At 43.3% G+C, this 13,658-nt stretch overlaps 2 protein-coding genes across 2 annotated transcripts; one reads left to right on the top strand and one right to left on the bottom strand.

Annotated features, from left to right (window-relative positions):
- Positions 1–2,043: 2,043 nt before the first annotated feature.
- LOC124701674 (probable 26S proteasome non-ATPase regulatory subunit 3) lies at positions 2,044–6,120 on the top strand. Its single transcript, XM_047233769.1, has 8 exons — positions 2,044–2,166; positions 2,258–2,448; positions 3,716–3,853; positions 4,272–4,408; positions 4,548–4,602; positions 4,692–4,802; positions 5,055–5,294; positions 5,383–6,120. The coding sequence occupies exons 1-8, from the start codon at positions 2,076–2,078 to the stop codon at positions 5,893–5,895; spliced, it is 1,476 nt and encodes a 491-aa protein (XP_047089725.1). The 5' UTR covers positions 2,044–2,075; the 3' UTR covers positions 5,896–6,120.
- Positions 6,121–6,134: 14 nt separating this feature from the next.
- LOC124701675 lies at positions 6,135–8,712 on the bottom strand. The gene is made up of 2 exons (XM_047233770.1): positions 8,639–8,712; positions 6,135–7,763 (listed from the first exon to the last, which is right to left on the bottom strand). The coding sequence occupies exon 2, from the start codon at positions 7,745–7,747 to the stop codon at positions 6,527–6,529; it is 1,221 nt and encodes a 406-aa protein (XP_047089726.1). The 5' UTR covers positions 7,748–7,763; positions 8,639–8,712; the 3' UTR covers positions 6,135–6,526.
- Between the last annotated feature and the right edge of the window lie 4,946 nt (positions 8,713–13,658).

The raw sequence follows: 13,658 nt of genomic DNA on the forward strand, positions 1-13,658 counted from the left end.
CCCAACTAGCAATGTGGGACTAAACTTTGTCCCCCAAGGCTGTCCCTAACCTACCAACGTGATGGACCTTGAGATTTTAGAAATTGTAGATTATATGGGCTGCCTTACTGGGTTGTAGCCCATCTACATCTAGCATATGCTAGGAATATACATGCAATCCTACAAGGTTGTAAAAGCACATGATTTTGTGAAATTAGGTCTTTGATTCGCAGGAATAGAAAAAACACAAGAATCCTTAAAATCATAATCAAATCATGATTAAAATAAATGTAAAGGTAAGATTACGCCATTATCATGCAACTTTTGACATTTTGTCGCGTGCTTTGTGCATAGGAATGTGAAAAGGAGGTTTGGGAGGATTGTATAATTGCTTTCTCTTTTCTATGAAATCTAAACCAAATGGAAATTCCTACGGTTCTTCTATGCTCCATTCTTTTGAATCAAATGGATGAATACTGCTACCAAAGGAACATTTCATGTTCTTATGGTTTTCCTTCAACATTTCTATGGATCAAACATTCACTCCATACTGTTGGAAAGAATCTTTTGCTTTTCTTGTGATGCAAACAAACAAACCAAGATACCCTAGGTATAAAACGAGCATGAAAAATCCTCCATTTTTTTCTATTTTTGTGTTTTGAACTCTCCACGAATCAAATAGACCGTTGAATATTTTCATATAAAATTTGGAGGATTAGAACCCTTACGAATTTTCCTTTGCCTAGCATTTGGTTCATAGGTTGAATCTTGTTGGTATTTTTACCTAAGTATTGCTTTGTAATACATTTCACAGGAAATTCATTATCCACTCAAATCTCTCGGAAAAGAACCCTTTGTTTTTTTTGCTATGGCATATTTAAACAAACCAAAATCTTGTAGGATTCACCGTAGTTAATTCAAAAGCTTTTCATAAACTTCGGATGATTAGAATCATTGGGAATTTTGGCAACAATAATTTTTCCTATGGACTGTGTACTACATTTTGGGGCTCTTTGATTCCAAGGATTCTCACAGAAATTTTAGAGATTCAAATCCTTAAGATATTTTTTCCTATGCTAGTGGTTTGCTTTGATGGATTGAATCGAATGAGATTTTTTCCAAAGGGATTTCATTGGAAATCTGATATCCACTCAGACCACTTTTTAAGAATTATTTACTTTCTTCTTTGATGTAATCAAACAAACTTTGATGCGGCAAATTTTTATGGTATTGAATTAGACATGGCATTGCATTCATGCCTTTTTAAAAAATATTCTTGTATTTTTTGGAACTGTGTGAACCAAAGAGGCTCATCATAGAAATATTAGCATATACTCAAACCTCTTGGAAAGAATCCTCTGTTATTTATGTTATGCAAGCAAACACACCCAATACTTTATCTTCCTCATTCCCTCATTTCTAGCATCCTACAAATTGTCTGCATACCCCTTTTGTAGCATACATTTGTGTGTGTTCTTAAAGAACAAGGAAAATTCCATAGATGCTAGGTCACAAAAATATAACCATTTGTTGACCATGCAAAAAATTAAGTAGTAGTTGAAGTGCATGTCTTCTATACTAATTGTCTTGTAATATTTTTTTTTAGCTAATCCTCTTGTAGTGTTTTTCTGTAACTAAGCCGAATCATTATTAACTCAGATTGCATGAGCGTTATTAGTATTATGAAGAACGGAGCAATAAGTTATGGAGTGGCCGCATCGATTTTTGATGACCGCTATCATTTAGTATGTGATTTTTTCAAAGTTCAATTGGCAGATGAGCCCCTTGTTTCTATTGTACTTCTCCTCGACTCCTCCTCAATGATGTACTGTATCTATGATCGCCAATGAATAAAGAGGTATAAGTTTGTCAAAAAAAGGACTTTTTAGCAATACTACTATTTTGCTAAAAATGTTGGTACATAAAAAAATTTCAAGGAAATGCCCTTCCAAAATTTTAAAATCTGCAGTTCAGTTCACAACACAGTCCAAAAGGAAGCTCAAGTGTGAGGCGACCTTCTTAAGCCACAAGTAAGGAACAAAGAAAAAAAGCCCCGCACACCAACGAAACTCAGTACTCTCCACCCTGCCGCCGGGATGCCAGAGGACGTGCAGATGAGCGAGCCGCAGCCGGCCGCCGCCCCCGCCGCCGCCGCAGCGGCGGCGCCGCCCCCTTCCACTCTCCACCGTAAGTTCCCCTCTCCGTCCCCAAAACCCTAGCCGTTTCCTCCTCGCGCCGCAGAATCCCTCAGATTTGTCTCGATTTGCTCGTGCCCCAGATCTGAAGGAGATCGCCTCGGTGATCGAGGCTGGCTCGCTGTCCAAGGAGGTCCGCCGGATCTCCCGCGCCGTCCGCCTCACCGTCGCCCTACGCCGCCGCCTCGCCGCTGGCGACGTCTCGGCCTTCCTCGCCTTCGCCCTCCCCGCCTCCGGCGAAGCATACGCCCGCCTCACCTCCCTCCTCCCCAAGGTAAAACTATGGCCCACAGCAGTTGATTCCATAATGTTACTCTTACTGTATGTAGTGTTGTTGCCCATGCAAAAATTACAATTCCGTGTTACCTCTGGCTGGTTTTCGTATGAAACTCGAACCTCTATCTTAGTTTCATTTCTGCATATTTACAACGGAGGCATACTTGCATCGTGTATGTACTGATCAGGGATCCAGGGTGCCAAAACCTTCCGTTAACTGTTACTATTTCCTACTGGGTACTGGGTGAACAAATCCTGGGCTGGAAACATTTGTTAACATCTGAAATTTGGATCTCAAATCGAGGCTTAGTAGTTCCTGACTGGTCTGGAATTTTGGTGAAGCTGCACCCTGGTGCCGATGATGGTAACTATCAGTATGTGATTTATCATTGGATCACCACATAATTGACTGTTCTTTAGCTTAGCTTCCGATGGCATACATGATTTCTTGCTATTATTTTTCTTCTAAATTATCATACGGGGAGCTCTATCTTAGCTTCGTTTTTGCATACTTGCAATGGACATATACATGCATAGCGCATATACTGATCAGGGACCCAGGGTACCAAACCTTCCGGTTACTGATTTTCCTACTGGGTACTGGGCTAACAAATCCCTTGCTTGAAACATTTGTTAAAATGTAAAAGTATCATGTCAAATTGAGGGACAATGATTCCTTACTGGTCTGATTTTTTGTTGTTGTTGAAACTAGACTCTGGTACTAAACTACTGGTGATGGTAACTATCAGTATGTGAATGATCTATCATTGGCTCACTGCTACTTTTGAGCTAAATAATCATACGATTTTGATTATTTATTATTTTACAATCAGTTAGTTCTTCTGTATTCATCTTGTGCTTAAATTTTCAATAGCAGAATGTTTTTCTGTATCATGTTTGTTGCAAGTTCATGTCACTCTGCATTTGGGTCCCTGCAGTATGTTTAGATACAGTAGAAATTAGTTCCTCGAGTTGGAGCAGGAGGGTGTAATTTACCAAATATGTGTGTAACTATAATGGCGATAACCTACGAAACTGCTAACCAGGCCGGTATCACTTGCCATCTATGAGATAACTTGATTTTGTAAACATGGCTTAATATATGTTAGGAACCAAAGATGCTCTTAAAGTCTGACCAAATGTAGACCTCTTACCTGCTTCATAATTAAGTAAACATAACATTTGAAGTTAGATTTGCTTCAAAGAATATTATTCTGTTGTTCAGAACTCGTTAATCCAGGTGCTGATATATTGTTACTTCTTAGGAAGATGAGACTGAGATGGATGTTGATGCGACAGCTCCAGCAACTCAGATTTCTATCAAGCAAGGCCTTCCTGAGATTGAGATATATTGTTGTCTGCTTGTCCTGATTTTCCTCATTGATCAGAAGAAATACGATGAGGTATGTCTAATACAGTGATATATTCTCTATAGCGTAAATTAGATTTTATACATGCAAGGTTTCAGTGCTTGAATTTACAGTTTGCTTTATTATGCACCTTAAGATTATAAAAAAAGTCATAGATGTTAATCATCTTGTAACATGAGCACCGAAAAATCATTCCAAAGTATGATCACATATTGAAGCACAACAAAGACAAAATGTTCCCTACTTATATTTGACCAATGCAATAGCCACCTGCCATTTTTACAGGGAAAATTTGATCATTATTTGGATGAAATTCTGTACTTTCAACATGATGCACATCTATGATTTTTTATGATGCATAATTGGCCAGAATCTGAAGTCTCGCACACACCCTTGCATTTGCTTGTAAATGTTTGTTTCCCTATAATTGAAGTTCTCTACTTGTCTCTAGGCTAAATCCTGTGCAACTGCAACCATTGCTCGTCTGAAGACCTTGAACAGGAGAACTGTTGATGTTTTGGCTTCTAGGTTGTACTTCTATTATTCGTATGTGCATGAAATTACCAACAGCCTTGCTGAAATTCGTGGGTATGTCAACTTCTACATCATGCTCACTTCTCACTGGCTCATTGCTAAGCTAACTCATCCCCAGCCCCCCTCTAATATTTCCCTAGTTTCCATTTACTCTGTTCTGAATCAATTTTCCTACTTTTGCTTCTTTGTACAGGAATCTCCTTGGGCTGCATAGAATGGCAACTTTACATCATGATGAGCTTGGACAGGTAGTCTATGTTTTCCTGTTTCTCGCTGGTTAAGTGCTATGCTGTGAAATTATGCTAATATCTAGAATGCATTTTTCTCATGATTACAGGAAACTCTGCTCAACCTGCTTCTTCGCAATTACCTCCACTATAACTTGTTTGACCAGGCAGAAAAACTTAGGTCAAAGGCACCACGTTTTGAAGCGCATTCCAACCAGCAAGTAATTCATCTGCTTCTTCCAATCATTATCTGCAGTTAATTGTTTACCTGCAGCAAGTAATGAATGTATTATGTTTCGGATGCATTACGGCAGTACATGTAAATATTGTGAAACTCGTTTCTTTAATAGCTATTCTTGTTTAAATGCGTTATGGCTAGTGGTCGCTTTGTTGATTATTGAAGTATGAGATCTTTCTGCAGTTAATTCATTTTGTTGGCATGCTCAAGTGAATGTTGACATTTTCCATTGCAGTTCTGCCGGTACCTCTTCTACTTGGGGAAAATCAGAACAATTCAGTTGGAGTACACTGATGCTAAAGAAAGCCTCCTGCAAGCTGCTCGGAAGGCACCGATGGCAGCTCGTGGCTTTCGGATTCAGTGCAATAAATGGGCTATCATAGTAAGGCTGCTTCTCGGGGAGATCCCAGAGAGGACTGTTTTCATGCAGAAAGGAATGAAGGAAGCGTTGATACCTTATTTTGAGCTTACAAATGTAAGTTTTAGTCTTCTTTTAGATATTACTTCATATGTTACTATACTGGAAAGCTCTAGTCATAACATTTGAATTATTTGGTCTCTAGGCGGTGAGGATTGGGGATTTGGAATTGTTTAGAGCTGTTGCAGACAAATTTGCAAGCACTTTCAGTGCAGACAGGACTCACAATTTGATTGTGAGGCTGCGCCACAATGTGATTCGAACTGGACTAAGGAACATCAGCCTTTCATACTCACGGATCTCCCTTGCTGACATTGCCAAGAAGCTAAGGCTAGTCTCTGCAGATCCTGTTGCTGATGCGGAGAGCATTGTATCCAAGGCCATAAGAGATGGTGCAATTGATGCCACCATAGATCATTCGAATGGCTGGATGGTGTCGAAAGAAACTGGTGATGTCTACTCGACAAATGAACCCCAGGCTGCATTCAACTCCAGGATTGCATTCTGCCTCAACATGCATAATGAAGCGGTCAAGGCGATGAGGTTCCCTCCGAATTCTCACAAGGAAAAGGAGAGTGCTGAGAAGCGCCGAGAAAGGCTCCAGCAGGAGGAAGAGCTGGCAAAACACATGGCTGAGGAGGATGATGATGATTTTTAGTTGATCACTTTTTGAATTGTTGACTTTAAGCCCTGAAATCACCGATTTCTCCCACTGTAGGGATGTTTGAATCATGTAAACTTTTTTACATCTTCTGTAATTCCATGTTGATCAGCACTTTATTGGACCCCAGATGTGTCTAGAGTTTACATTTCTTTTTCTCCTCATCTAAACCGGTTTTGTGGATCTCTGTACCATGCGAAATGCACCTTGTCCTTTACTGAATTTTGGTGTGTATGCTTCCTGATTGGTATATTTGTCATCTATATATCTTTTCCTGTCTTGTTTATGTGATTATGCAATGACAGTCCTGTACCTGGTGGTAAATCTAGTATAATCATGTTAATCTTGCTTGTAATATCTATGATCCGAATCGCTTGGGGTTACTGATGCATTGACCGACACAAATCTTTCTCAAGATCTGATGTAGAAGTAGTAGCATGAAGTTACTTCAGTGCAATAGTATCACTCTGTTACACAAGCTGAATCTACAGCTCTGATGAATTATTATGAAATCTCAGTCCTTTAAACAAAGCTTAACACCATTAGCAAATACCAAAGTGTAGAGTGAGTGTATAGTGTCGAATTGAATTTCCCAGTACTATGTGCGATCCTAGCTAGCAGATGAACCTTAGAAGAAGGCTCTGCTTCCGTAGAAGACTCTTGAACCCTTGGACGGCGACGACTTCTCCGCTGTAGTCGAGTCGGTGCTATCATCGGCGGAGGGACTAGTAATGTTCTCGATGACATCGAACGGGAGCTTCATTTTCGCAAGGGAGTCGGTGAACTGCTGCATGCTCTTCATGTACATGTCAACTATGTCCTGCTGGACAACAGATTCCCCAGGTTGGAGGCTGACGCCGACCACTGCAGTCTGGACAAGCTCATCCCTGGGTGGCGGCGCTTCAGAAGAATCAGCCTCGCCATCCGTAACATCCTGGCTCTTCTCCCTCTGGATTTCACTGGATGAAGCCGCGGCGGCGGTCTCCAATGGCTCGGAGACCGACTGCGGCATGGCAGAAAGGCCCCCGGAGGAGTCTGCTGTTGATACACAGCTGCTTTCGTCAGGACATTCCTCAGGATTGACAGTAGATATCTCAGGAACAGGTACAACTACATCATTCTGTAGTAACTTGCTGTTCTCAGATTTGACTAGATTCTCATATGTTTCCAAGGTCTCCATCTCGAAATACTTGGAGACCATAGTTTCATTCTCGCTGGCCATATTCAAGTCTGGGAATTCGATCTTTTCGATCTCAGCAGCATCCAAGTTCTCATTGCCAGAATCAGTCACAGCAGATGCCGACTTCTCTGGCGCTGATATTTCGATGACATCCGGAGAGCTACCAACATAAGACAGGGACAGGCGCACAAATCCGGCTGGTGTGTGGAACAGGTCAGTGGATGACATGGAGAACTCCCGGGCCAGTTTTCCATCATCAGCCACTAGGATGTCGACCAAAGGAACAACGGTGAAACCAAGAAGCTGGTCCTCCAGGTAGTTCCTCACCCTGCTCAGCATCCAGACCTCGCATTTCAGCGAAGCCTCCACCGTGCGCACGTCGAGCTTCAGAGCCTCATCGAATACCGGGTTACGTCCACCGCCATTGATCACCTGGGTTGAGCATGACACTTCTGGATCGCTTGTCAAGCACAACTTTGCGTACACATCCTGCTTGTGGTAGATGCAGACGTTGTTGATATCGCGCGCCTGGTGGACAAAGATGTCAAGTGAGCCTATGAACTCGTCTTTGCCGGCAGTATCGGTAGTGAAGTTGCTGAGTCTTTGAGTGATAGCATTGTTGTTGAGCACCGATGGATCGGACATACGGCCAGTTTGATAAGCTGCCATTGCAGGTGTTCTAAGGCTGCACATAGCACAAACAAGGGAATAATGTCTTCAGTGTTAGAGTAAGAGATACCGTTGTCTGAACCAAGATTGCAAATTACAGCTGGAGTTAAGTAGAATGGGCACAAAACAGTTATGCTACAACAATTGACTTAAAATAAGGACGAATCTTTAGTTTACGGCTTTAAATAAGGAGTTCAAATTATGGTGCTTCAGTTTCAGACCGACAGATTGATGCAAAGTAGAAATGAACCCGGACTCATTTGCTCACAGGAAGGAAACTGGGGTCAGGAAATTCAGACTTTGGTGGTCTGAAGGAGACCGTTACGGATTTGCTCTGAAGCAAAAAGGCACGCTGGGATTAAGTTAGAACACAGCTTGAAACAAAGTTCAGTCCACGGTTTGAAACCGTTGACCCATTTTAACACAGCCAGCGTAAATTTCCTACTTCACCACAACGTGCAAACGAAGATTTTGGCAACGCAAACTGCAAATATCAAGTCTCGCGCACAAATAGGACACTAAACGTGGCAGAAAGAACAGGGATTGTGCACGGATTACTTGCTACCAATGTCGAGATTCAGGCGCATACAGCAATGCTAGTATACACGATTTCGGTGAAAGAACAGCCCAAAACTTGGCATCAGAAGCCCTGGTAGCGCCAATAACCCCAGCCCTTCTAAAATTCCCTAGTACCCAAACAAGCACAAGGGAAATCCATGCTCAAATCAAAACCGACAGAACTGACAACACATACAAAACATGGAGGTTTGGCTGACCAGGGAACAGGTGTTGGTGCCTGCTGGAGTTACTAGAGCATGAACTGGTAAGGAGTGGAAAACTGGAGATTAACGGTTTTATACTGGAAATTACAGGTAGGAATGGTGGTATTACCTTCTTCAACGAGGATCTATGGGGCGATCTAAGGTAGGTCGCGCTCGGGGACTATTGGGAGTGTAAACTGAGGCAGGGCGAGGGGCGGGATCGGGGGAGGGGAAAGGTAATTATACAAAGAGAGCTACTTTTGCAGAAAGGCCGTCTTATTTTACGGAAAGTACATTAGCTAGGCATTTGCTGGCGCAACCTTTTTTTTTCTGACCAATTGCCATTTGTTGGCACTTTAGTCAGGGTTGGAAACGAGGTGCTTTAAACTGGAGGCTAATAGATTAAACGCATAAACCCTCAAATTATGTTATGAAAAATGGTGGCAACTACACAAAGTTTCTTTCTTTAGCCGAACAACTTCATAATGTGTGTAGCCTTGTGAAAGAGATCTCCAACTCTCGAAAGAGCTAGGCAATGAACACATACAATGGTGCATCGGAATGTCGATCACGATGAATATTGTTTTGTAACTCGGAAAACCGTCCCATTGGAAATTGAATTAGTGTAAAGTACTCAAGCATACTGATACACACCAGCATACACCTCTATAGTATCACAGATTTCTCACAATATTTGGAAGGATCACGGATACAAGTTCTCAGCATGAGGGGGGAATTAGAGAAAGAGGCAGGGAACAGAAGCAGGGGTCGGGATTCAGAGTTCGCCAGATACAACTTGGCTTCCAAAAGCAATCTCCAGAGTAGCCATTCGCCCGGCTAAATCCCTTCGACGTGGGTCCCATCTCCCGCTGTCGAAGCCTTCGACACTCGGCAGCTATCGCCGCCGTTGATTCGCCTCACGTGGTCCATTCGGACCGCCGAACTTAGCATTCAATTTGCGATCACGCTTTGCACGATTCATCTGAGCCTTCTGCTGCTCAGTCCCCTGTTGTGCTATCCTTTTCTCCTTGTCCTTGAGCTTCATCTTCTTCTGGTGCTTAGGCAGGTCCGTAACATCCTCCTCTTCTTGAGAACCTGCTTGACCCCAAGCAGGTGCCTCTGGAAAACGACGCAACAACTCATGTAAGTTCTCCCATGTGGCCAAAGAATCGGGCATACCTGACCATCGGATGAGTCCTTCTTTAATATGTGAAGCCCCTAGGTGCCGAGTACGACGCGCAAGGATTTTATCCGGACATTGGAAGTCAGGGGGCTCTTGAGGCAAGTTTGTATCCACGACTCTATCAGCTGGCACATGCTTCTTGAGTTGGGAGACATGTATCACCGGGTGAATCAGACTGGCAGGAGGCAATTGCAGCTTGTAGGCGACTGGACCAATCTTCTCCAAAATTTCAAATGGCCCGTAAAATTTGAATGCCAGTTTGTGGTTTGCTCTGTAATGCACAGATGACTGCAGGTAAGGCTGAAGCTTCAAGTAAACTTTCTCTCCCACCTGGAAAACCCTTTCAGTTCTCCCTTTGTCCGCTTGATTTTTCATTCGCTGTTGCACACGCTCAAGGTGATGCTGTAGCATTTTAGTCATTGTGTCTCGCTCCTTCAACCATATGTCCAGTTGCGGAATAGCACAAGCCTCCACACGATCAATCCCCAGAGTGCGAGGAGAATGCCCATAGAGTACCTCAAAAGGACTTTTCTTGAGACTTGAGTGGTAACTCGTGTTGTACCAAAACTCAGCTAGATGGAGCCATTGCATCCATTTGGTTTGGCAAGAATGCACGAAGCAACGCAAATAACCCTCCATACACTGATTAACGCGTTCTGTTTGCCCATCTGTTTGCGGGTGCCTCGCTGTGCTCATACACAATTGTGTGTCCGAGAGACGAAATAACTCCTGCCATATTTTACTGGTGAAAACGGGATCTCTGTCCGAGACGATAGAAGCAGGTAGGGAGTGCAGTTTGAAAACCTCCTTCATATATGCTGTGGCCACCGATAAGGCTGTGTAAGGGTGGGCTAGAGGTACGAAATGAGCATAGCGGGAGAATTTATCCACAATTACCATAATGCAATTGAACCCAGCCGACTTAGGCAGTCCGTCGACAAAATCCATGGACACTGTCTCCCATGCCCCAGAAGGGACTTTTAGCGGCTGCAACAAACCTGGGTATGCAACCCTTTCGGACTTGGCCTGTTGGCAAACAGAGCAGCTGCTCACCCAGTTTCTAAGAAACTTTTTCATGCCCGGCCAAGAAAATAATTGTTTAATGCGATGGTATGTCACATAGAATCCAGAGTGCCCTCCAATGGCGCTATCATGCAGAGCTTGGGCTATTTTTGAGTGCAACTTAGCATTGTTGCCAATCCATATCCTGTTTTTGTACCTGATGATGCCGTCAGTCAGTTTGAATTGTTGGAATTCTGGCACTAAAGCCAATTTCGTCAACAATTTGCCGGCCTGGCTATCAAATTGGTATCCTTGCACCACCTCCTCTAACCACTTAGGTTTACTTTCCACGATAGTCATCAAATCTGAGCTCCCATGCGCTGGATGTCTGGACAAGGCATCCGCCACTTTGTTTTCCACACCTTTTTTGTATATAATTTGAAATTGCAAACCCAGTAACTTGGTGAGTGCCTTATGCTGCCAAGGTGTAGACAATCTCTGATCAGTCAAATTAACCAAGCTACGCTGATCAGTTTTAATATAAAACTCCGCATGTTGGAGGTAAGATCTCCACTTATCGACAGCTAATAAGATTGCCAGACATTCTTTTTCATAGGTTGATAAAGCTTGCTGTTTAGGGCCTAGAGATTTGCTAAGAAAAGCCAGAGGGTGGCCGTCTTGCATAAGAACTGCCCCAATCCCTTTGTCGCTGGCATCGGTCTCAATGACGAATTTTCTTCTGAAATCAGGGAGAGCGAGCACTGGAGCCGATACTAGAGCTTTCTTCAGTGCTTGAAATGAGGCTTCGGCCTCTGAAGTCCAGATATACTGCACACCTTTCTTCAGTAGTTCAGTCAACGATTTACTAATGACACCGTAACCACGGACAAACTTTCTATAGTAGCCGGCCATTCCCAGGAAACTTCTCAGTTGTTTCACATTTTGTGGTGCCTCCCATTTAACTATTGGAGCAATTTTGGTTGGGTCTGTAGACACACCTTTAGCACTGATGACATGCCCAAGGTAGGACACCTGTTGTTGAGCAAAGTGACACTTGCTCTTTTTGACTTTTAGCTGGTTCGCAGCCAACATCTCGAAGACCATTTTTATATGCTTGACATGGTCTTGCAAAGAAGCGCTGTAAATGAGGATATCATCGATAAAAACAAGCACGTATTTTCGGAGTCCAGGTGCCAAAACAGCATTCATCACTCCTTGAAATGTGGCTGGTGCTCCTGTGAGTCCATAAGGCATAACACGATACTCGAAGTGCCCGTGGTGTGTTTGGAAGGCCGTTTTGGGCACATCTTCTTCGGCCATCCTTATTTGGTGGTACCCAGCTCGGAGATCAAGAGTGGTAAACCATTTGGCTCCTGCGAGCTCATCGAGCAGTTCATCAATTACCGGCAATGGGTACTTATTCTTCACTGTCATAGCGTTAAGATGCCTGAAATCCTGACATAACCTCCATGTCAGGTCCTTTTTCTTTACTAGTAAAGCCGGTGCAGCGAAGGGGCTAGCACTCAGTTGCAGCACACCTTGTTTAATGAGTTCGGCGACTTGCTTCTCGATCTCAGTTTTCTGCATTGGATTATATCTGTACGGCCTCAGCTTCGCTGGTGTCGCTCCTGGCAGCAGAGGTATTTTGTGATCGTACAGACATTTAGGAGGCAAGCCTTTTGGTTCTTGGAACAGCTCCTCATACTCCTCCACTAACTGAGCAATCACTGTTGGTGTTGTGTGGGCGTCTTGATTGTTCACTGCATAGACTTGCACAAAATACCACAACGCTCCCACTTGGTCAGCTAATTGTAATTCCACTAGTGACATCACTTTACACGTGCTAGTATCTGTTTCGACACCAAACAACTTCTGTGTCCCCGTGCTTTGCTGAACTTCTATCCATTTCTCAGCCCAGTCAACGTGCATAGGGCTTTGCATCTGTAACCACTCGATTCCCAGAATAACATCATAGCAGTGTAGAGGGATTATCTTCATGTCAGTCTGGAAAATAGCTCCTTGACAGGACCAATTACAGTTGGGCAAGAACTCTGTCCCAGTTAATATTTGGCCATTAGCCACTTTAACCCTGATTGGTTTCTTCATCTTTTGTATGCCTTGCAAACCAGCAGCCAGATCGGCACTAATGAAGTTTCCAGATGAGCCTGAATCGATAAGCATCAGAACATGTTTGCCTTGAATCACACCGTGAAGCCTAAAACAAGCACTGCTCTCAGTACCAGTAAGAGCTTGAGGAGATATTGCCATAAACTCAATCTCTGCGTCTGCGTCTGTTGCTGATGTGAATGAGTCTGAACTCTCCGAGCCATCTAGCATTTCCATAAGTTCTTCCACCAGATGCAACTGTACTGTTGCAGCGCATTTGTGCTGTTCATTCCAACCTTTCTCGCCACACTTGAAGCAAAGGTTCATGGCACGGCGATAGTTCTTCAGAGCGGCAAACTTCTGGGCACTAGTCATTTGCTGCTTGTTGTTTGGGCCTTTCTTATCCTCAGACTGCTGCATTGGACGTTGGCGAGCTTGATGCTGATGCGAGAAATGAGTTGGCGCTTTAGAGTTGACACGCAATGGTGTAATGTGCTTAGATGCCGCTGCTTGCAGCTCACAGTCTTCGTTGATTTCCTCCTGTAACAGGGCGAGAGAAACAGCAGTCTCCAAACTCCCAGGTTGTTGTATAAGAACAATAGCACGAATATCATTTTGAAGCCCATCAATAAAGCGAGTTGTGAAAAATGTAGGATCTATATCAGGCTTGTACGCTAACATGTGATGCATTAAATTGTCAAACCTCTCTATATAATCAGTTACCGAAGTGGTTTGTTTGACTTTAAAGGCCTGGCGATACAGCAATTGATACTGTCCGCGATCAAACCTAGTATTTAGGATCTCACAAAGCTTTAACCAACTCACTACTCCTATCTTGTCCTCAGCACTCTGAAACCAA

The sequence above is a fragment of the Lolium rigidum genome, chromosome 3, assembly GCF_022539505.1.
Source record: "Lolium rigidum isolate FL_2022 chromosome 3, APGP_CSIRO_Lrig_0.1, whole genome shotgun sequence".
Classification (NCBI taxonomy): Eukaryota; Viridiplantae; Streptophyta; class Magnoliopsida; order Poales; family Poaceae; genus Lolium; species Lolium rigidum.

Coding starts and splice junctions, on each gene's coding strand:
- LOC124701674 (XM_047233769.1), top strand. CDS start 2,076: ATGCCAGAGGACGTGCAGATGAGCGAGCCGCAGCCGGCCGCCGCCCCC. Junction 4,409..4,547: donor AGCCTTGCTGAAATTCGTGG/GTATGTCAACTT, acceptor TTCTTTGTACAG/GAATCTCCTTGGGCTGCATA. Junction 5,295..5,382: donor CTTATTTTGAGCTTACAAAT/GTAAGTTTTAGT, acceptor TTTGGTCTCTAG/GCGGTGAGGATTGGGGATTT.
- LOC124701675 (XM_047233770.1), bottom strand. CDS start 7,747: ATGGCAGCTTATCAAACTGGCCGTATGTCCGATCCATCGGTGCTCAAC.